Genomic DNA, 22,337 nt, shown 5'->3' with positions numbered 1-22,337 from the left:
GGAGGGTGAGGATCAAAAAACTACCTATTGAGTCCTATGCTTATTACCTGGGTGATGAAATAATCTGTACAACAAACACCCATAACATGCAATTTACCCATGTAACTAACCAGCACATGTACCCCTGAACCTAAAAGTTTTTTTTTTTTTTTATTCTATTTTCTAAAAAGTTGGAGTTTGGAACACTTCTGATTTTGGATTTTCAAATTAGGGTTGTTCAACCTGTATGAAAAAATTAACTTGAAAAGAATCACAAATTTAAGGCTGGGCACAGTGGCTCACACCTGTAATTCCAGCACTTCAGGAGGCTAAGGTGGGCGGATTGCTTGAGCTCAGGAGTTTGAGACCAGCCTAGGCAACATGGCAAAAACCCATCTTTACAAAAAACAGCCAGGCATGGTGGCATGTATCTATAACCCCAGCTACTTAGGAGGTTAAGGTGAGAGGATTGCTTGAGCCCATGAGGCAGAGGTTATAGTGAGCTGATCGTGCCACTGCACTCCAGCCTGGGTGACAGAGCCAGATCCTTCTGGAAAAAAAAAAAAAATTCATGGACTCAAATGTAAAATATAAAACTATAAACCTCTTAGGGAAAAAGAAGTCTCAGGATCTAGGGCTAGACAAAGAGCTCTTAAATTTGACACCAAAAGCATGATCAATAAAAAAATAAATAAATTAGACTTCATCAAAATGAAAAATTTTTGCTCCATGAAAGACCCCATTAAATGTATGAAAAGACAAGCCACAGAGTAGGAGAAAATATTTATAAACCATGTATGTGACAAGGATTCATATCTAGAATATATAAAGAAATCTCAAAAATACCCAGTTAGAAAATGAGCAAAAGACATGATACGTTTTACCTGAAAGAATATACAGATGGCATAAAAAGAAGTTTATCATCATTAGCTATTAAGGAAATAATGCAGAGAAACTGAATTAGCCATATACTGCCAAAGGGATGTAAAATAGGCTCTAGAAAACAGTTTGTCAGTTTCTTGAAAAACTAAGTAACTACTATTTGACCCAGCAACTGCACTCAAAGACATTTATCTCAGAAAAACGAAAACTTATAGTCAGTCACTCAAAAACCTATACACAAATGTTTATATACTAACTTTAACAGCCAAAAACTGGAATCAAAGTAGATGTCCATCAATTACTGTATGATTAAACAAACTGTAATACATCCATACCAATGACTACTACTGAGCAATTAAAAAGGATCAAGTTCTTGATGCACACAACAATTTAGATGAACAGCCAGAGAACAATGCTGAGTTTAAAAAGCCAGTCCCGCCCCCTTCAACAGCTCAGCTGGTAGAGCGGAGGACTATAGGTGCACGCCTATGGCCATCCTTAGGTGCTGGTTCCATTCTGGCTCGGAGAGACGCCTTTGTTTGGCCAGGCGCGGTGGCTCACGCCTGTAATCCCAGCACTTAGGGAGGTTGAGGCAGGTAGATAACCTGAGGTCAGGAGTTCAAGACCAGCCTGGCCAACATGGTGAAACCCCGTCTCTACTAAAAATACAAAAATTAGCCAGGCGTGGAGGCAAGCGCCTGTAATTCCAGCTACTTGGGAGGCTGAGGCAGAAGAATCGCTTGAACCTGGGAGGCAGAGGTTGCAGTGAGCCGAGATCATACTACTGCACTCCAGCCTGGGTGACAGACGGAGTCTCTGCCTCCAAAAAAGAAAAGCCGGTCCTAAAAGGTTACACATTGGCCAGGCACAGTGGCTCACGCCTGTAATCCCAGCACTTTGCGAAGCCGAGGCAGATGAATCACTTGAGGCCAGGAGTTCAAGACCAGCCTGGCTAACATGGTGAAATCCCACATACACTAAAAATTCAAAAATTAGCCAGGTATGGTGGCACATACCTGTAACCCCAGCTACTTGGGAGGCTGAGGCAGGAGAATTGCTTAAACTCAGGAGGCAGAGGTTGCAGTAACCCAAGATTGCATCACTGCACTCCAGCCTGGGTGACAGAGCGAGACTCTGTTTCAAAAAAAAAAAAAAAAGGTTACATATTACATGATTCAATGTATTTAACATTCTTTAAATGATAAAATAGTTAAAATGAACAGATTAGTAGGTGCTAGTCATTAAGAAGGAGTTGAGGTTGGGGATGGAAGAGAAGTACGTGTGGCCATAATAGGGCAAGTGGAGGATCTCTGTAGTATGGAAATGTCCTGCATCTTGCCTTATCAACATCAATATCCTGCTGTGATACTGTACTATAGTTTTGCAGAATGTTACCATTGAAGGAGACTGAGTGAAAAGCATGCGGAATTTCTCTGTATTGTTTCTTATACATGTGAAGAATCTACAATTGTCTCAAAATAAAAAGTTTAAATAAAATAAACATCTTAAAAAAGAAAGGCTCTTTACCTGCTAATCCTGCAATCCCTGTGTTTATCTACTGCTATGTCCTTATTTCTACTTGTCACTCAAATCAAGTTCCTTCTTTGCTCTTGGATTATTTGATTCTTATTTTATCCAGCTAATACCACTCAAATGAAATTACTCTTGCTAAAGTCAATGATAATCTTCCAACTGAAAAACAAAATTGAAACGTGCTAGTTTTTCTATTTACTCAGCCTCTAAGTATTTGACACTGATCACCACTCCTCTTCTATAAAAACTCTACCTCCTCTGCTTCCATAACAATACCCTCTACCAGGTCTTCTCCTGCCTGTTAGCTGCTCTTTGGGTGATGGGTTGGGTGGGGGGCGGGGGGCAGGGAGGGTGATCAGGGGAGGAGGCTTTTTCTTTCCTTTAACTTCAAAATGCTGGTTTTACTCAAGGTACAAATGCTCTTCACGTTCTATACATGCTTCTTGGGCAGTCTCATATTCAGCCATTCTATCTAAATATTATAGACTATAGGCCTTCCTTACCAATATCTATTCATATAAACTGTTTCTAGATCAAGGTGAATATCTCACAGAAAACTCAAACATAATATATTCCAGACTAGACTACCCTCTCTTACTCTCCTCAGCCAAAACAATCTGTTTTCCTACATTCGTATAAATTACAGCTGGGCGCAGTGGCTCACGCCTATAATCCCAGCACTCTGAGAAGCCAAGGCAGGTGGACCACCTGGGGTCAGGAGTTCAAGACCAGCCTGGCCAATGTTGGGAAACCCTGTCTCTATTAAAAATACAAAAATTGGCCGGGCACGGTGGCTCAAGCCTGTAATCCCAGCACTTTGGGAGGCCGAGACGGGCGGATCACGAGGTCAGGAGATCGAGACCATCCTGGCTAACACAGTGAAACCCCGTCTCTACTAAAAAATACAAAAAACTAGCTGGGCGAGGTGGCGGGCGCCTGTAGTCCCAGCTACTCGGGAGGCTGAGGCAGGAGAATGGCGCAAACCCGGGAGGCAGAGCTTGCAGTGAGCTGAGATCCGGCCACTGCACTCCAGCCTGGGCGACAGCGCGAGACTCCCTCTCAAAAAAAAATAAAATAAAATAAAATAAAATAAAAAATGAATAAAAATACAAAAATTAGCTGGGCATCATGGCGGGCATCTGTAATACCAGCTGCTCGGGAGGCTGAGGTAAGAGAATCGATTGAACCCGGGAGGTGGGAGTCACAGTGAGCCAAGATAGCGCCACTGCACTCCAGCCTGCAGCCTGGGCAACCAAGAGAGGCTCCGTCTCAAAAAAAAAAAAAAAAAATTGTTTTACCATCCTTATATTTATCCTAGATGGAAACCTGAGAATTTAGGATAACTAGACTCTGACTCTGTAGGCTCTTCCTTCCTTAATCTCCATATCTAATAAGTTTCTATGTCATTTTAATTATTCCATGTCATTTTAATTATTCTGAATCTCATTTAGCTTTGAACCTCTTCTGCCAGTTTCTTAATTCAGTTAAATTCTGATCATCTCCTAGTTGGTCTATCTCTTAGTCTGGCTCTTTTCTTTTTTTTTTTTTTGAGACGGAGTCTCGCTCTGTCACCCAGGCTGGAGTGTGGAGTGCAGTGGCGTGATTTTGGCTCACTGCAAGCTCTGCCTCCCAGGTTCAAGCCATTCTCCTGCCTCAGCCTCCCGTGGAGCTGGGACTACAGGCATGCGCCACCATGCCTGGCTAATTTTTTTTTGTATTTTTATTAGAGACAGGGTTTCACTGTGTTAGCCAGGATGGTCTCGATCTCCTGACCTCACGATCCACCTTCCTCGGACTCCTAAAGTGCTGGGATTACAGGTGTGAGCCACCACACCCGGCCTTCTTTTCTATTCTTCATACTGTTTACACGTTGGTTTTACTAGTGCTCAAATTTCTTCCATGGTTCCACATTGCTTTCAGGTTCTATATTGCTTTCCACAAACGTGAACTTTTCTATGTTTCTTAGTGTCACGTGTAAGACTTCTAAACCTCAACCTACTTCTCATCCTCATCTCCTACAGCTTATCCTTCTTTTCTGCTCTCTAGACTCACTGAGCCATCTGGCAGTTCCCAAACATGCCACAATGTCTCCTGGTATTACCTTAAAACAAGTTCTTTACTCTTCCAGGAATACCAGCCTTCCATTTACTTGGCTCCCACTCAGCCTCATGATGGAGCTCTAGCATTTCCTCCTGAGAAGTCTTGCTGAACATCTCTCATCCTGCAGTGACCATCCGTAATTACTTTGTAGACTTTACAGTATCAATTGATTTCCTTCTTAATCTTCTTTTGACTCAAAATTTTTAGGAAACATTCTCCAATTACACAAAAATTCTCTACTATGATCCAGATGGATCCCTTTGCCCCAGTGAGACCTTTGTAATTACTGTACTTATCTAAATTATTAATGATCATTCTTTCTGGTCTCTTATATTAGAATGTAAACTGCTGAAGGACAAGGAATTCTGTCCATGAGGACTTAGGACATAATTATATGTCTCTAAAAACTTTAAAAATACTAGCCAAGTCTTGAAAATGAACAGACCAGCCTAGGCAACATGGCGAAAACTCATCTCTACAAAAAAAATACAAAAATAGGCTGGGCGTGGTGGCTCACCTCTGTAATCCTAGCACTTTGGGAGGCCGAGACGGGTGGATCATCTGAGGTCAAGAGTTCGAGACCAGCCTGGCTAACATGGTGACATCCCGTTTCTACTAAAAATCCAAAAATTAGCTGGGCATGGAGGCGCACACCTGTGGTCCCAGCTACTCAGGAAGTTGAAGCAGGAAAATCACTTGAACCAGTGAGTTGGAGGTTGCAGTGAGCCGAGATCATGCCACTGCACTGGGGCCTGGGTGACAGAACAAGACTCTATCTCAAAAAAAAAAAAAAAAAAAATTATCGGGGGTTAGTGGTGCATGCCTGTGATCCCAGCTACTTGGGAGGCTAAGGTGGGAGAACCACAAGAGCCTGGGAGGTCAAGGCTGCAGTGAAGCAAGATCACACCACTGCACTCCAGCCTGAAAAACAGAACGAAACCCTCTCAGATAAAAAGGAAAATAAATAGAAAAGAAGACTATTCAAGAAAAAGAAGAGGGTGCATTACTAGAGATAAAATTAGGCTATTAAAAGTAAGTACTGCAAATAATATCATTCTTTAAAAAAACAGATAATGCATCTCAGTTCTAATGGCCTTCCAAACTAACCTTAGTCTTGCTGAACATTCTCCTTCTTCTTTGGCTACCCATCCAACATCAGCAAAAGAAGCCACTGCATCCTCTCCTGGGTGGCTGGGACTCCATTCTGTTGCATGGCTGTTAATCTACAAGGTACAAATAGGGAAAGTTCTTCATCTGGCACCAAAATGTTAAGAATAAATTTTTTTTTTACTCACCTAAAGGAAAATCGTCAGCTCTGCTGTTAAAAACACGAGTGGTTTCTAACTCTTCCACTGAAGGTCTCTATGATTAATAGTCATAATCATAGTGTTGCCTAACAGTATATGACAATTGCAGAACTATAATTTAAGTTTATTCGGTTTTCATTTTGTAAGTTGTTTTTTGTTTGTTTGTTTGTTTTGAGATGAAGTCTAGCTCTGTCACCCAGGCTGGAGTGCGGTGGCTCGATATTTGGTTCACTGCAACCTCCGCCTCCCAGGTTCAAGTGATTCTTCTGCCCCAGTCTCCTGAGTAGTTGGGACTATAGGCGCGCACCACCACGCCCGGTTAATTTTTGTATTTTTAGTAGAGATGGGGTTTCACCATGTTGACCAGGCTGGTCTAGAACTCCTGACCTTGTGATCCGCCCGCCTTGGCCTCCCAAAGTGTTGGGATTATAGACATGAGCCACCGCGCCCAGCCTATAAGTTGATTTTTTAAAAAACTATCCTAGAAAATTAAGAAAAATTTTAGAATCTAAGCATGAGAAACCACTTTTTTCTAAAGAGATTTTAAAAGGTATGTGTAAGCAGCGGGGTATAGGAACAAGCAAACCAGCAGGCAGAGGTTGCGGTGAGCCGAGATCGTGCCACTATACTCCAGCCTGGGTGGCAGAGCAAGACTCTGTCTCGGGGGAAGAAAATAAGAACAAGCAAAAGACCAATTTGAGCTAAATCCAGAAATATTTCTAAATGGCTATTATATAACTGTTTTGTTATAATGTTTTTATATATGTATACATTATAATGTTGAAAATGGTTTTTAAAACTCCTTAAATCTCCTACATTTTAAGTAAAAGTATTAAAGAACAAAAGAACAAACAGCAGAACAGAATTCTCTACCTAAACTTAACATGGATGCAAACAAAGAATATTTTGAAATAAATACAAAAAAAAAAAAAAAAAGACAGGTGCGGTGGTTCCTGCCTACAATCCCAGTACTTTGGGAGGCCAACGCAGGCAGATCACTTGAGGTCAGGAGTTTGAGACCAGCTTGGCCAACATGGTGAAACCCCATCTCTACTGAAAATACAAAAAAAATTAGCCAGGCATGGTGGCACACACCTGTAATCCTAGCTACTCAGGAGGCTGAGGTTGGAGGATTGCTTGAACCCGGGAGGCAGCAGTTGCAGTGAGCCGAGATTGCACCACTGCACTCTAGCCTGAGTGACAGGGTGAGATGGTCTCAAAAAGAAAAAGAAAAAAAAAAAAAGACAAGCAGGATATCTTGAAACTTATCTTGAAAGACAAGCAAGATAACTAAGTTAAATTTACATTTCATTATACATATAATAATGCCTGAGTCAAAAAGTCAACAAATAATAACTTTTAAATAAAGTTATCGGATTAATACTTCCTAAAAGTGTGAGTGAGGTTTAAATAAAAAAGAAAATCAATCCACACTTTTTAATTAAGGAAAAAATGAAAAAGCCAAAGAGATTTAGTCATTAATATGTTTATCAAAAAGTTACCCTTGGGACTCATGCATTGTTCAAACCTCCTCAATGCCATCATTGCCAAGTCAAACTTTTGGAAAATATATTTAAATAATGCCTCTTCCTTAAACACAAAATATATCATGCAGACACATAATACTAACATTGTTGACAGTTTAAAATATCTTCAAAGTAATATTATGAATAAAACGTTAAACATATCAGCTGTTGGTATGTGTACTCTTCTGGTATGATCATCTAATCAACTTAATAAAGTAGCATTAAAAATAACATTTTAAGGGCCGGGCATGGTGGCAGGAGCCTGTAACCCCAGACACTAGGGAGGCTGAGGTACGAGAATCACTTGAACCTGGGAGGTAGAGGTTGCAGTGAGCTGAGATCGCGCCACTGCAATCCAGCCTGGGTGATAGAGCAAGACTCGGTCACACACACACAAAAAAAATGTTAACAATAAAGTACTAAGAACATCGAGTATCTAAAGCACCTTAAATTCAGCCAGGTGCGGTGGCTCACGCCTGTAATCCCAGCACTTTGTGAGGACAAGATGGTGGATGGCTTGAGGCCCCAGTAACTTGAGATCAACCTGGGCAACATGGCGAAATACCCATCTCTACTAAAAATACAAAATAATTTGTCAGGCGTGGTGGCGTGCGCCTGTAGTCACAGCTACTCGGGAGGCTGAGGTGGGAGAATCATTTGAACCCAGGAGGCAGAGGCTGCAGTGAGCCGTGATCATACCACCACACTCCAGCCTGGGCAACAGAGTGAGACTCTCTCAAAAAATAGAAATTTTAAAATCTTGCCCTCCACAAAAACAAAAACAAATAAACCTAATAATGAAATTATGATAAAAAGGCTTTCAAAATACTAATTTGTATGTAGTGGAAGTAATTTGTAGTCAGATGAGGAAAAAAGTATAAACTTCAGTAAGTAAATTCTCAAGGTATAAGATCAAAGGGATGATTTCTGTACTTCTCCCTATGTAGTTCAGAAACTTATCCAAACAGATATTTAGCAAATCAGTATCTCACACAACTTAAATAACATAACTGGGTATCATATTTGATCTCAAGAGTTGAGAAATCAGGTAATGTTCTGTTCCTACCCATTACTGAAAACAGAATGGTATCCTGATATTCCCATAACACTGTAATAAGGAGATTCTAAGTGGGTTATGTGGCTATCCTTCAGCAGGAATGTTCCCAAGCCCTGTGAGGCTCCTAGCGGAGATGGTATTTAATGGGCTGTTTTGTACAAGTGTTAGACAAATCCTAAGACTAAAATCTGAATGGTGCCTTCCTGAGGTGCTAATTCATGAGATGATCAATCTGATCATGACCCTTTATTCAGAAATAAAAATTCTGTTCCAATATAATGACTAGTTGGTAGAAAGTTAGGTATATTTAAGACAAAGACTTCTTACTTTCCTACAGAAGTTACAAAAACAGCTGTTTTCTTCAAAACATCTATAAAAGGAAACAAAGTGTGGGGAGGAGGGAAGAAAAAAAGAAAAACAAATCAAAAAAACAAAGTACTACTTTTCTTTTTTGTTGTTGTTGAGATCAGGTCTCACTCTGTCACTCAGGGTGGAGTGCAGTGGAACCATCTTGGCTCACTGCAACCTCCCGCCTCCCAAGTTCAAGCGATTCACCTGCATCAGCCTCCAGAATGACTGGCGCATGCCACCACACCTGGTTCATCTTTTGTATTTTTGGTAGACATGGGGGATATCGCCATGTTGCCGAGGCTGTTCTCAAATTCCTGGGCTCAGGGATCCACCCACCTTGGCCTCCCAAAGTGCTGGGATTATAGGCATGTGCCACCACGCCCAGCCACTACTACTTTTCTAAGAATACATAATCAAAGAAATAGAAGTTAATTCATTTTCAGGATATCATAAATAGTTATTAAGGATTAAACACATTTCTCAATTTTACATCTATAAAATTAAATAATGCCTCCATAAAATTAGTATGCTAAACATAAAATGCCAGGTTTTGCACAAACTTTTAAGAAACAAAACAACAAGATATAACAAACTATTCCACGGACTTAATTTGGATCTTACTTAAGCCTTAATTATGTAAATGATACCATGTCCATAATATGTGCTCAATAAGATGAAAATGTTAATGATGCTCTCAAGAACCAATTCCAAAACTGATAAGATGTATGTCATTTCTACTTGACATCCTGTCCCACAAAACAAAATAGTTTTGGCATTTAAGTCAAACTCATTCAAAAGACAAAATAAAACCAGAAAAAAATCTTTATAAAAGGCCATTTCAGGTGTTGGTGAAGGAAGCATTCATTGAGTGACACAGGCATGGGACACAAAGGACAATTTCCAGGACAATGCACTTAGTAAAGTACAAGTCAAGATGAAGTCAGCCCTGGCAAGGACTGACATTAAGAAATTCTTGGAAATACGATGTAGACACCACGACATGCATAGATGACCGATGGAAAGTTTGACAAAGAAAAGGACAACTTACTGAAGGTTCCCAGCAAGGTCCTGTCCTACTACAGCTATTGTCAGTGGAAAAAGAAAAAAAAAAGTGAAGAGATAGAAATTTTTTTTCAAAATCACATTTCATTCAGAGCAAAAATTTAATAATAACACCAAGTTACCCAAAATTCAATTTTATTTTAGAAATCTTACTGAAGCCACTTTAATTTAAAATATTCTGATAATGTAATATACCAAAAAAATCAGTTCATTTCATAAAGTGCATATTAGTAAAATACAAATGTTGTACAATAGTAGAAAAGCTTAGAATAAAAATGTTAGGAGTACTAACTTCATCCTCTTGTGACTTCGTAAAATAAACACACAGTACTGGGAACTAGGATTTGCTGCAAAGGGCATAATAGTAAATTACACTCATTCTAGTTTACTACCATTTGTTTATAGTCAAATGCATAACATACATGGATTCTTTGTATGTTTGTTTGTTTGTTTGTTTGTTTTTGAGACCAAGTCTTGTTCTGTTGCCCAGGCCGGAATGCAGTGGTGCAATCTCAGGTCACTGTAACCTCCACCTCTCAGGTTCAAGCAATTTTCCTTCCTCAGCTTCCCAAGTAGCTGGGATTACAGGCACCCACCACCATGCTTGGCTAATTTTTGTATTTTTAATAGAGACGGGGTTTCACCATGTTCGCCAGGGTGGTCTTAAACTCCTGACCTCAAGTGATCCACCCGCTTCAGCCTCCCAAAGTGCTGGGATTACAGGTGTGAGCCATCACGCCTGGCCCACATATACATATTCTTAATAGCAACATAGTAAAATGATAATCTCTAGCTTTTTACCTATATAGATTTAATTATTTCTCTTTTTTCTACCAGTTGCTTCCACGCTAAGAAAAACTAAAAGCAGGCTGGGCGCGGTGGCTCACCCCTGTAATCCCAGCACTTTGGGAGGCCGAGACAGGCCGATAACAAGGTCAGGAGATCAAGACCATCCTGGCTAACACAGTGAAACCCCGTCTCTACTAAAAATACAAAAAATTAGCCGGGCGTGGTGGCGGGCACCTGTAGTCCCAGCTGCTGGGGAGGCTGAGACAGGAGAACGGCGTGAATCCAGGAGGCGGAGCTTGCAGTGAGCCGAGATCGCACCACTGCATTCCAGCCTGGGCGACAGACTGAGACTCCGTCTCAAGAAAAATAAAAAATAAAAGAAAAACCAAAACCAGAATTTCAGAGGTTTTTTTTGTTTGTTTTTTAAGATGAAATCTCACTCTGTCACCCAGGCTGGAGTGCAGTGGTGTGATCTCGGCTCACTGCAACCTCAGCCTCCTGGGTTCAAGCAATTCTCCTGCATCAGCCTCCCAAGTAGCTGGGATTATAGGTACTTGCCACCCCGCCCAGCTAATTTTTGTATTTTTAATAGAGTTGAGGTTTCACCATGTTGGGCAGGCTGGTCTCAAACTCCTGACCTCAAGTAATCCACCCACCTGAGCTTCCCAAAGTGCTGAGATTACAGGTGCGAGCCACCGTGCCTGGCCTGTTTTTTGTTTTTTTCCTTCCTTTTTTGAGACAGAGTCACGCCCTGTCGCCCAGGCTGGAGTGCAGTGGCGCAATCTCGGCTCACTGTAAGCTCCGCCTCCCGGGTTCACGCCATTCTCCTGTCTCAGCCTCCCGAGCAGCTGGGACTACAGGTGCCCGCCACCACGCCTGGCTAATTTTTTGTAATTTTAGTAGAGACGGGGTTTCACCGTGTTAGCCAGGATGGTCTCGATCTCCTGACCTCGTGATCCGCCTGCCTCGGCCTCCCAAAGTGCTGGGATTAGAGGCGTGAGCCACCGCGCCTAGCAGAATTTCTGTATTTTAATACAGTATAGTGACATACAGTGACACCATCAACTTGCCAGGTGATATGCCTGTGAAAAGAACACTAGTCTGAAAGACGGAACACTAAATTCAATATTCTAGCCCAGACTCAGTCACTACTATTTCTGAATGTGATTACTTTTTAAAAATGTATTCTTTAAAATGACAAAGTTGTATATATTTATTATGTTTGAAATATGTGCAGTGGTTCAATTGAATTGGATTACCTCACATACTTATTTTTTCTGGTGAAAACACTTAAAATCTACTCTCTTGGTGATTTTCAATAAACAATACATTGCTGTTAACTGTAGTTACCATGTTGTAAATGTATCTCTTGCATGGTCACTATTTTAAGTGAACATTTATTAAAAGTTTCCATATATAACACACTTAGAATAGTAGAAGGCAAGAGAACAAAGCCACCAGAGGGAGGAAAATGTGTGTATTTCTGAAAATAATCTTTAAGGGTAAGCAGCAGTATCCTTGTGGAAATACAAGTCTTTAAGAGATCAACTGCCTGAGATGAATAAAATGGCCACAAACATTTGTTGGTTACTTTTTTTTTTTTTTTTTTTTTGAGACGGAGTCTTGCTCTGTTGCCCAGGCTGGAGTGCAGTGGTGTGATCTTGGCTCACTACAACCTCCAGTTCCTGGGTTCAAGCAATTCTCCCTACCTCAGCCTCCTAAGTAGCTGGGATGACAGGAACTTGCCAGCACGCCTGGCTAATTTTTATATTTTTAGTAGAGACAGGGTTTCACCACGTTAGCCAAGCTGGTCTCAAATTCTGACCTCAGGTGATCAGCCCACCTTGGGCTCCCAAAGTGCTGACATTATAGGTATGAGCCACCGTGCCTAGCCATATTCAGTTAGTCTCAAAACTACTATTTCACAATGCCTTTTTTTTTTTTTTTTTTGAGATGGAGTCTCATTCTTTCGCCCAGGCTGGAGTGCAGTAGCGTGATCTCGGCTCACTGCAACCTCTGCCTCCCAGGTTAAAGTGATTCTCCTGCCTCAGCTTCCTGAGTAGCTGGGATTACAGGCACTAGCTATCATGCCTGGCTAATTTTTCTATTTTTAGTAGAGATGGGGTTTCACCACGTTGGCCAGGCTGGTCTTGAACTCCTAACCTCAGGTGATCCGCCCACCTCGGCCTCCCAAAGTGCTGGGATTATAGGTGTGAGCCACTGCGCTGGGCCCCACAATGCCAGATTTATGAAACATACTATTGGTAGCTGAATTCAGTAATCTTTAAGGGCTAACTGACTATAAAATTATAGCTAAAAATAACAAAAAATGAACATCATATACAGTATGACATCACATGCTAGCATATTCCAAATTATCTAGTAGTTATTGAAACACGTGGTTAAATTTAACAGTTATTTTACATATTAATCCAGGTATGCATCTTCAGACAGCTCAGATGTTCAAAGATCACTATACGATACTACTAAGTCTCCCACTTTAATAGCTCCTGACTGACTGGAACCTTCTCTTGGTTTCTCAAACAATTTATATCTGGCCTTTGGATCTCTGCACATGCTATTCTCTCTGCACACAATGACTCCCTCAACCTCTACTTGTCTCCTCAACCCTGTAGAGCAGGCTCTTGTAATCCTTAATTGTCATTCCTTTAGAGAGGCCTTCCCTGAGAACTCCTGATATTCTCCCCCATGCTATACTACTTCATACTATATGACATTTATTACAAATGATACTTGCATTCTTTTTTTGAGACGAGTTCAGCCTGCCCCAGGCTGGAGTGCAGTGGCCGGATTCAGCTCACTGCAAGCTCAGCCTGGTTCACGCCATTCTCCTGCCTCAGCTCCCGAAAGAAGCACTACAGGAGCCACCGCTACTCGGGCTATTTCTTTTGTATTTTTTAGTAGAGACGGGTTTCCACCTGTTAGCCAGGGATGGTCTCGACCTCCTGACCTCATGATCCGCCTGCCTCGGCCTCCCCAAAGGGATTACAGGCTTGACCACCGCCGAGCACTATATCTTTATTAGCATATTGACTTTTTGAATATCTCTCCCACTGAATCACATAACCAATAAGGGCAGACATACATGTCTGTTTCATTCACCATTCAATACCAACACCTAGCATAAAGTATGAATTTCAAGTTTACTTGCTATATAAAGATGTGCCATAACAAATGGCCATTTTACTTCCAGATTTAATCACCGTGTGTGAGCTTTCGTAGGAATCTCATTCATTACTCTTTTGGTTACTGAACAGTCCTTTACCACCAATTCCAAAAACCACTGCTTGCAGTCCAAGAAAATAGCTTGGGTTAGGTTTACCAGAGAGAAAAAGGTGAAATTACCCAATAGTATTGGTATTCAAACTACTATAACCACACAGCCAAGTCCCCAACCCAGGTTATTCTGAAGTACTTCACTTGGTAGTACTCAGAATCACATATTTGGGGGTATTTTGCCTTAAGGTTTTTTTTTTTAAACGTAGTAATACCCCAATATACTACACTTACATTCCATGTGTCTCTTTAATTCATACAACTTAAAATACGTTAAAATGTACCCCAAAAGTGCTTTAGTGAATACTTACAATTGCCAAAAGATAATATGTCACTGTTTAAATGTGTTGGTAAACACAAACTTTCTGTAGCAAAACACTAAAACAAAACTATGTCTAAGGTCCTCAACTTTAGCTGCATAGGATCCTGAAGAGGTTTTAAAAAACAAATACATGAAATTCAGATTTAGTAAACTACTAAACAGGACCTGGATTTCTTTAAAAGCTCCCTAAGAATTTTAGTACAGAGGTAGGGAAGCATATAGAGCCACATTGGAGGATGAGGCCTGAGCATGGGTTTTGTTTTGTTTTGTTTTGTTTTTTTAACTCTCCTGACGATTTATATGTGTCCAGTGTTAAGAACCACTACAGGATGGGCATGGTGGCTCATGCCTGTAATCCCAGCACTTTGGGATGCCAAGGCGGGTGGATCACCTGAGGTCAGGAGTTCGAGACCAGCCTGGAGAATCTGGTGAATCTCTACTAAACATAGAAAATTAGCTGGGTGTGGTGGCGCATGCCTGTAATCCCAGCTACTTGGGAGGCTACGGCAGGAGAATCGCTTGAACCCGGGAGGTGGGGGTTGCTGTGAGCTGAGACTACGCCATTACATTCCAGTCTGGGCAACAAGATCGAAACTCCATCTCAAAAAAATAAATACAAAATAAATAAATTAGCCAGGTGTGGTGGTGCACGCCTGTAATCCCAGCTACTCGGGAGAGTGAGACAGAGAATCGCTTGAACTCAGGAGGCAGAGGTTGCAGTGAGCTGAGATCAAGCCACTGCACTCCAGCCTGGGTGACAGAGCAAGACTCTGTCTCAAAAAAAAAAAAAAAAAACACTGCAAATTAAAACCTCTGCATCCCACTCCTCCTTATCCCCCAGAGTTTACTGCTTTTGCAAGCCCCTCCATGAACTGAATTTTCTTTAGATGTCATGAATCTAGAATAGAACTAGGAGACAAAGAAGGGTCTGTTCTCCTAGTGTGTCTTAATCTAGTTCCTACCTCCACAAGGAAAATGATATCCAAAAACACAAAACGCTTATGGCCACAAGTGTGTAGGTGTGCTGAAATGCACACATGTGAAAGGTAGAAAAGGGCCAGGGGAAGTTAGCTTTCTTCAACCAAAGTAAATGTGAAGGGTCTAGAGATCTGTTTTGAGTATAAATTAGCCAATTAATTCCTAGAGCTAACTGAAGTACAGGAGAAGTAATAAAACCTATGAGGTTATAGGCTGTTCTTCAATAACACAGCAAAGAAACATGTATTGGGTATCTTTTATAGGGCTTTTTACATATGTCACCTCATTTTATTGCCAGCACAATAGTCACTGTGCCCATTAATTGGATGAAGGTGTGACTAGATGTGCTGGTATGTGTTCTGATTTGTGACCCTATAAAATATACAGAAATCCAATCTGTAAAACAAAGGAGTTAAATTATTTATTATTATTTTACTTTTCTATAAGTTATTGGGGTACAGGTGGCATTTGGTTATGTAAGTTCTTCAGTGGTGATTTGTGAGATCCAGGTGCACCCCTCACGCAAGCAGTATACCCTGCACCATATATGCTGTCTTTTATCCCTTGCCCCCCTCCCAAAGGAGTTAAATTAGAAAACCAAGTAAGATAATTTGCTCTGTAACTATAAAAGGGCAATAACGATAATAACAAAACCACTACTAGCAGTAATACTTTTACTCTGCACTCACTATGTATGAGTCATTATGCCCAGGACTTCACATGGATAATCTCATCTAATGCTCAAAACACAAAGGAATGTGCCTGTACTGCCTATCATTTACATAAGAGTCTTTCTTGACCAAAGATACATGGGTTAGCTAGCACAGGGAGGAGATGCTGTGATCTAGAAGGAATATACTGAGGTCTAAAATTTCAAAGGTGAAACGGTTTCAAGGCTGACAGGGTTGAGCTGTTGCCAGTGATGCAAATACTAGGAAAGGAATGAAAGTGAAAGTCAACAGAAGTAGAGGAAGCAAAGAAAAAGGAGGCTGCATTTCAGATGGGTTCTCCAAAAGACAGTGAAATCACCGAAGACAATGGGAAGACTGGTTTTGACTACCCAACTTCACTTTCTGAATTGACCCCATGACTGTCCTGTTCTCAGTTTAATCCACTTCAACTTGGATATGGTCTCAGTATAATGATGTCCACTTGCCCTGTGCCCCACAGTAGACTCCCAGTCTCAGACTTTCAATAATAATATTTACCCACACTGGACTCCCAGATAGCCTGGATATATTCCACGTCAATTAGTCCCTAAATTGAGCTATAAAAATAGGGCGGAAAATGCATTTTCAATATTATTACTCAAAACTGCATCCTCTATACATTTTGAAGACTACATCTTTTATATTTCTGATAAAGAAGCAATGGAGATACAGAAGGATGATAGCATATGTAAAACATTTAACTAAGTAGCAGACAAAATACTTTTTATTTTTCTTTTTTTGAGACAGAGTTTCACTCTTACTGCCCAGGCTGGAGCACATTGGTGCGATCTCAGCTCACAGCAACTTCCACCTCCCAGGTTCAAGTGATTCTCCTGCCCCAGCCTCCCGAGTAGCTGGGATTACAGGAATGCGCCACCACGCCCAGCTAATTTTGTATTTTCAGTAGATACAGGGTTTCTCCACGTTGGCCAGGCTGGTCTCAAACTCCCGACCTCAGGTGATCCACCCACCTCGGCCTCCCAAAGTGCTAGGATTGTAAGTGTGAGCCACTGTGCCCGGCCACCAGACAGAATACTTTAACACCAATGTTGAATTTAAAAAGACTCAGTATGGGCCGGGCACGGTGGCTCACGCCTGTAATCCCAGCATTTTGGGAGGCCGAGACAGACGATCACCTGTGGTCGGGAGTTCGAGACCAGCCTGGCTAACATGGAGAAACCCCATCTCTACTAAAAACACAAAATTAGCTGGGCATGGTGGCGCATGCCTGTAATCCCGGCTATTTGGGAGGGTGAGGCAGGAGAACTGCTTGAACCCGGGAGGCGGAGGTTGCAGTGAGCCGAGATCACTTGCCATTGCCCTCCAGCCTGGGCAACAAGAGCGAAACTCTGTCTCAAAAAAAAAAAAAAAAAAAAGATTCAGTATACCTGGAAATAAAAATCTCACTATAAACAAATGGCTTCCGTCTCTACTACATTCTCAAGTAGGTCATCAATGTTTCTTTTACCTTACTCTTCTCCTTATGTTAATCCATTTCTTTTCAAATGCAGTTCAAATGAGTTAAATAGAATCCTCTTTTTCTACTCATATCCTTTTAATAGACTAATAACATCCAGAAAGAGAATTCTCCCAAGTACATGTACGTGACTCTAGTACTTCAGCCCATTGACTGTCAAGGCAGACTTGGGAGCTGCAATCAGAAAACGTTAGGTATCTCCATGTCTCTAGCTATACGAACGCAAACGCTGAAGTAAGTTTTCCTGGAACTAGGAGGGAGGTAAGATAGTTAACTAGAAAGAAACTGATGGAATTGAACAATCAGAAAAAAGTTTATAAACCTTAGTTAACATAATAGCTATTTGAAGGAAACTGGCAAATAAGCAGCAGTTCATGTCTAAATGAACTGAATTCTTGGAAAGTACTTGAGAGACTTACTACCACAGATTTCTTCATTTTGATTATTAAAAAGGAAAAAGGCAGCCAGGCGTGGTGGCTCACACCTGTAATCTCAGCACTTAGGGAGGCAGAGATGGACAGATCACCTGAGGTCAGGAGTTTGAGACCAGCCTGGCCAACATGGTGAACGCCATCTCCCCTAAAAGTACAAAAATTAGCTGGGCGTGGTGGCAGGCACCTGTAATCGCAGCTACTCAGGAGGCTGAGGCAGGAGAATGGCTTGAACCCAGGAGGCAGAGGTTGCAGTTGAGCCAAGATCACATCACTGTACTCCAGCCTGGACGACAAAAGCGAGACTCCCTCTCAATTAAATAAATAAATAAATAAATAAGGCTCTGCATGTTTGACTTCATGAGTTTTTTTTTTTTTTAAAGCCTAGACTGAAATAAAAAATTACTTCTTGGAAAGTTCCAATCTGTCAATTTCTTTCTATTTTCTTTTTGAGACGGAGTCTCACTCTGTCACCCAGGCTGGAGTGGACTGGCATGATCTCGGCTCACTGCAACCTCCGCCTCCCGGGTTCAAGTGATTCTCCTGCCTCAGCCTCCTGAGTAGCTGGGATTTCAAGTGTGTGCCACAACACCTGGCTAATATTTGTACTTGTAGTAAAGACGGGGTTTCACCATGTTGGTCAGGCTGGTCTTGAACTCCTAACTGCCTCAGCCTCCCAAAGTGCTGGGATTACAGGAGTGAGCCATGCGCCCAGCTCCAGTCTATCCATTTCTAGATTGATGCACAAAGGTTTAGCCAGTCAATCTGTGAGCAGGATTATAAAACACAGCAATGAACAATCTTGTCAGTCAACCTGAATAAATGCTAATTTCTACCATACAGGTCAACCTGAATAAATGCTCATTTCTACCACTTATTTAGAAATCGATTTTCCAGGAGACTGAGGCAGGAGAATCGCTTGAACGTGGGAGGCAGAGGTGGCAGTGAACCGAGATCACGCCACTGCACTCCAGCCTGGGCAACAGGGCAAGACTCTCTCTCAAAAAAAAAAAAAAAAGAAAAGAAAAAGAAACAAATTTCACCTCCATTTATCAGGAGGAGTGATTTAAGAACATGACATGTTATCAAATGGGTACATGTGGGCACTTCTGAACTTCTGAATGAGTTAAATACATCCTCCACATCTCCACATGTTAATCTATTATTTAAAAGTGGCAGAGATATCTATTGAATTTTATATTATTCAATGTTGAACTGAAATGTTGTTACATTACGGTTGTAAAGAATTACTAAAAAAAAAAAGAACAAAGTTATGTGATAAATGTCGAATACTATAATAACAATAAGAAACAAGGCCAGGCACGGTGGTTCACGCCTGTAATCCCAGCACTTTGGAAGGCCAAGATGGGAGATCACAAGGTCAAGAGATAAAGACCATCCTGGCCAACGTGGTGAAACCCCGTCTCTACTAAAAACACGAAAATCAGCTGGGTGTGGTGGTGTGCACCTGTAGTCCCAGCTACTCGGAAGGCTAAGGCAGGAGAAGTGCTTGAACCTAGGAGGCAGAGACTGCAGTGAGCTGAGATCTTGCCACTGCACTCCAGCCTGGCAACAGGCGAGATTCCATCTCAAAAAAAAAAAAAAAAAAAGAAAGGAACAAAAGTACAAATCAAGGAAAATAGCAATATCTCCAAGCAAAGAACAGAGTTGCTCCAGATTTGGTGCTAAAAGAGAATACTGTACTAAGACCTTCAAAAGTTCTAAGACTAAGACTTTCAAAAGTTCTAACTCATGGTTTGACTATCACCTCACTGAGAGAACCAGAATTACCTTTTTGTTTTGACACTGTCATTGCTGAGGCAATGGATCCCATAATTAATGCTGAGCGTGAAACCAACGACAGGGAAAGCAACTTACATGGCATACACAGAGATCTAAAAATAAATCAGGGGAACTGAGTGGCTATCCAAAGAGGAAGGTATAATTACAGAAGAAAAATAATGGTGGTACATAAAGCACCTGAAATAATATAAAGCCTATGTTTGAAGTCACCTAGGAATTAACAACTGCTTAGCTTATTATATGCTCCTATATCTTCACATATGCATCCTTAAGAAGGATAAATGTCTTAAAGATCTCAATCACTTCACAGAGAAACTAAAATTAGAAAGGCTTAATGGTGGTTTTTAATCCTCTTTTATTGTACTGATAGTGGCATCAATTGGTAAAAAGTCTCAAAAACAAAATACTTTTAAAACCATCTTGCCTATTTATATTTCTAATGTACATATTAATCAAATACTTAAAATACATAAAATATAGTACCTGAAACTGAACTCTTGGACACTGAATCAGAGACAAATTAGTACCAATTTTCCTTACGATACTTCGAGACGAACCATATGGCTTCCTAGACCAAAGTACCTGAGGAAGTAGGAAAAAACGAAAGCTTAATTACAAGATGTACAGAACTGTTAAGAAAAGGCATTAGACAATTATTTGTATGACATACTAACACATTAATTACAGGATCAGAATGCTCTAAATGTTATGGCAAATAAGCTACTGTTTCTCAATCCAAAAATAAAGAATATCTATCTATCTATCTATCTATCTATCTAGATATTATTAATTCAGTAAAGTTTAATGTAAGGTATTATATAAAAATATAAACTAGCCAGTAATTTTTAAATACTATACTTACAGTAAAAATTCTATTTTCATCAGGTTTTCATACTATCCTGCAACAGAAACACTACTTTATCTCTTCTGCTATATTTTTAGTTTTAGAATTTTGATATACATAATTTTTCTTAAATATATGTTACTTTTGCTCTAATAGACTTTTCAAAACAATCCCAAATTAGTACAAAGTTCGGAATCTGAATGTGTACCATGCAGAGTGCTTCATGTTGTTTGCTGCACAAGAATGCTTGGCCAAGGGTGAGCAAAGGCTGAAATTCAGGCATATTGCTCTTGGGAGGCCTACTCCACAGAGGAAAGGTAAGAAATTTCATCTGAGCAGAATTTCTCAGATGAAATCATAATAAAACAGGACATTATGCTATGCTTAAAGACAAAAACAAACCCTCAAAGCAAAAAAAAAAAAAAAAGCACACATGTTGAATGTTAGTTAAATCATTATAAATTGTACCTTGAAACTTCTCCCCAAATATATGATGTCTCTTTAAAGAGAGAAACTATCCATCTGTTTTGAGTGCTACACTTGAAAGCCTGGATAGAAGAGGTGAAGAAAGGTAGTATGCTATTAAAAGCAATTGTAAAAGAAAAGAGTAAGAATTATATGACTATTATACTTAATTCATCAAATTTTAACATTCATTTATATAGGGCTGGGTGCAGTGGCTCCCACCTGTAATCCCAGCACTTGGGGACACCGAAACGGGTGGATCACCTGAGGCCAGGAGTTCAAGACCAGCCTGGCCAACATGGCAAAACCCCGTCTCTGCTAAAAATACAAAAACGAGCCAGGCATGGTGGTGCACACCTGTAATCCCAGCTAATTGGGAGGCTGAGGCACGAGAACTGCTTGAACCCAGGAGGTAGAGGTTGCAGTGAGCCAAGATCGCACCACTGCACTCCAGCCTGGGTGACAAAGCGAGATCTTGTCTCAAAAATAAAATAAAACAAGAAACTCAAAAAATAATTATATGCTAAAGACTAAACAAAACCAAATCAGCTGAGTATGAATTCTGGAGAAACGGATACTACCCCTTTTCTAAGATCAATCCGTGATCATTCTACTTTAAAGAACGAAATTACCCCAATATAAACAGCATAACCAAACAACTGGTCACTGTAAACTGTAGAGGCTGCAAAACCTAACTGAAACTAGACCCTTACATAAAAGCATATACAGCTTATAAAATGAGCACAGAAACTACTTCATTTCTTAAATTTTAGCAATCAAGTCTAACTCAAGGATAACAGTACGAGTCAGTGTGGGGTTCAGGGCTGGGCACAGTAGCTCACATCTGTAATGTCAGTGCTTTGGGAGGCTGAGGCAGGAGGATCATTTGAGGCCAGAAGTTTGAGACCAGCCTGGAGTCTTTCTGTGAGACCCCCATCTCTACAAAAAATTGGAAAATTAGCATGGTGATACATGCTGTCGTCCTAGCTAAAGGAGAGTCTAAAGTAGGAAGGTCCCTCGAGACCAGGAGCTCCAGGCTGCAGTGAGTTAGGATTGCACCACTACACTCCAGCCTAAGCAACAGAGTGAGACCATGTCCCCCCGCCGCCCCCTCCCCCCGAGAAAAAAACCAACAAAGTGGAAATCATAGAAGGATATATAATACCCCCGGCACCTGCCATAGCTTTCATATAATTTTTATCAGATATTTTCCAAGGTTTCACTGAATCTTACCTAGAAGAGTTCCAAAAAGTACTTATAACCTATACTGACTCCAATAACCAACAAAAATGATAGCTCTTGCTTTGGAAATGTAAATAAAAAGGATGGCAAAGATTAGAAAACTGGTAAGTAGAAAGGAAGATAACAATATTAAAATATGAATAGTATACAAAGAATATTAAGAAGCAAAGTTACTCTGAAGC

The 22,337-nt window shown here is 40.7% G+C and overlaps 1 protein-coding gene across 7 annotated transcripts in view; it reads right to left on the bottom strand.

The window, feature by feature from the left end:
• Window positions 1-22,337, bottom strand: part of MTFR1 (mitochondrial fission regulator 1) — a 114,631-nt gene that overhangs the window by 57,847 nt on the left and 34,447 nt on the right. For all 7 annotated transcript variants that reach the window (XM_017962060.3, XM_031669597.1, XM_003902811.5 and 4 more), the window contains exons 3-4: window positions 20,088-20,186; window positions 5,602-5,717 (exon numbers count right to left, since the gene is read on the bottom strand). In XM_017962060.3, the coding sequence (XP_017817549.1) occupies window positions 5,602-5,717; window positions 20,088-20,186 (215 nt within the window). The remainder of the gene's footprint in view (window positions 1-5,601; window positions 5,718-20,087; window positions 20,187-22,337) is intronic.

This window comes from Papio anubis, chromosome 8 (assembly GCF_008728515.1).
Source record: "Papio anubis isolate 15944 chromosome 8, Panubis1.0, whole genome shotgun sequence".
Taxonomy (NCBI): domain Eukaryota; kingdom Metazoa; phylum Chordata; class Mammalia; order Primates; family Cercopithecidae; genus Papio; species Papio anubis.
The sequence above is the reverse complement of the archived record's forward strand: the minus strand, read 5'-3'. Positions and strand labels throughout refer to the sequence as shown.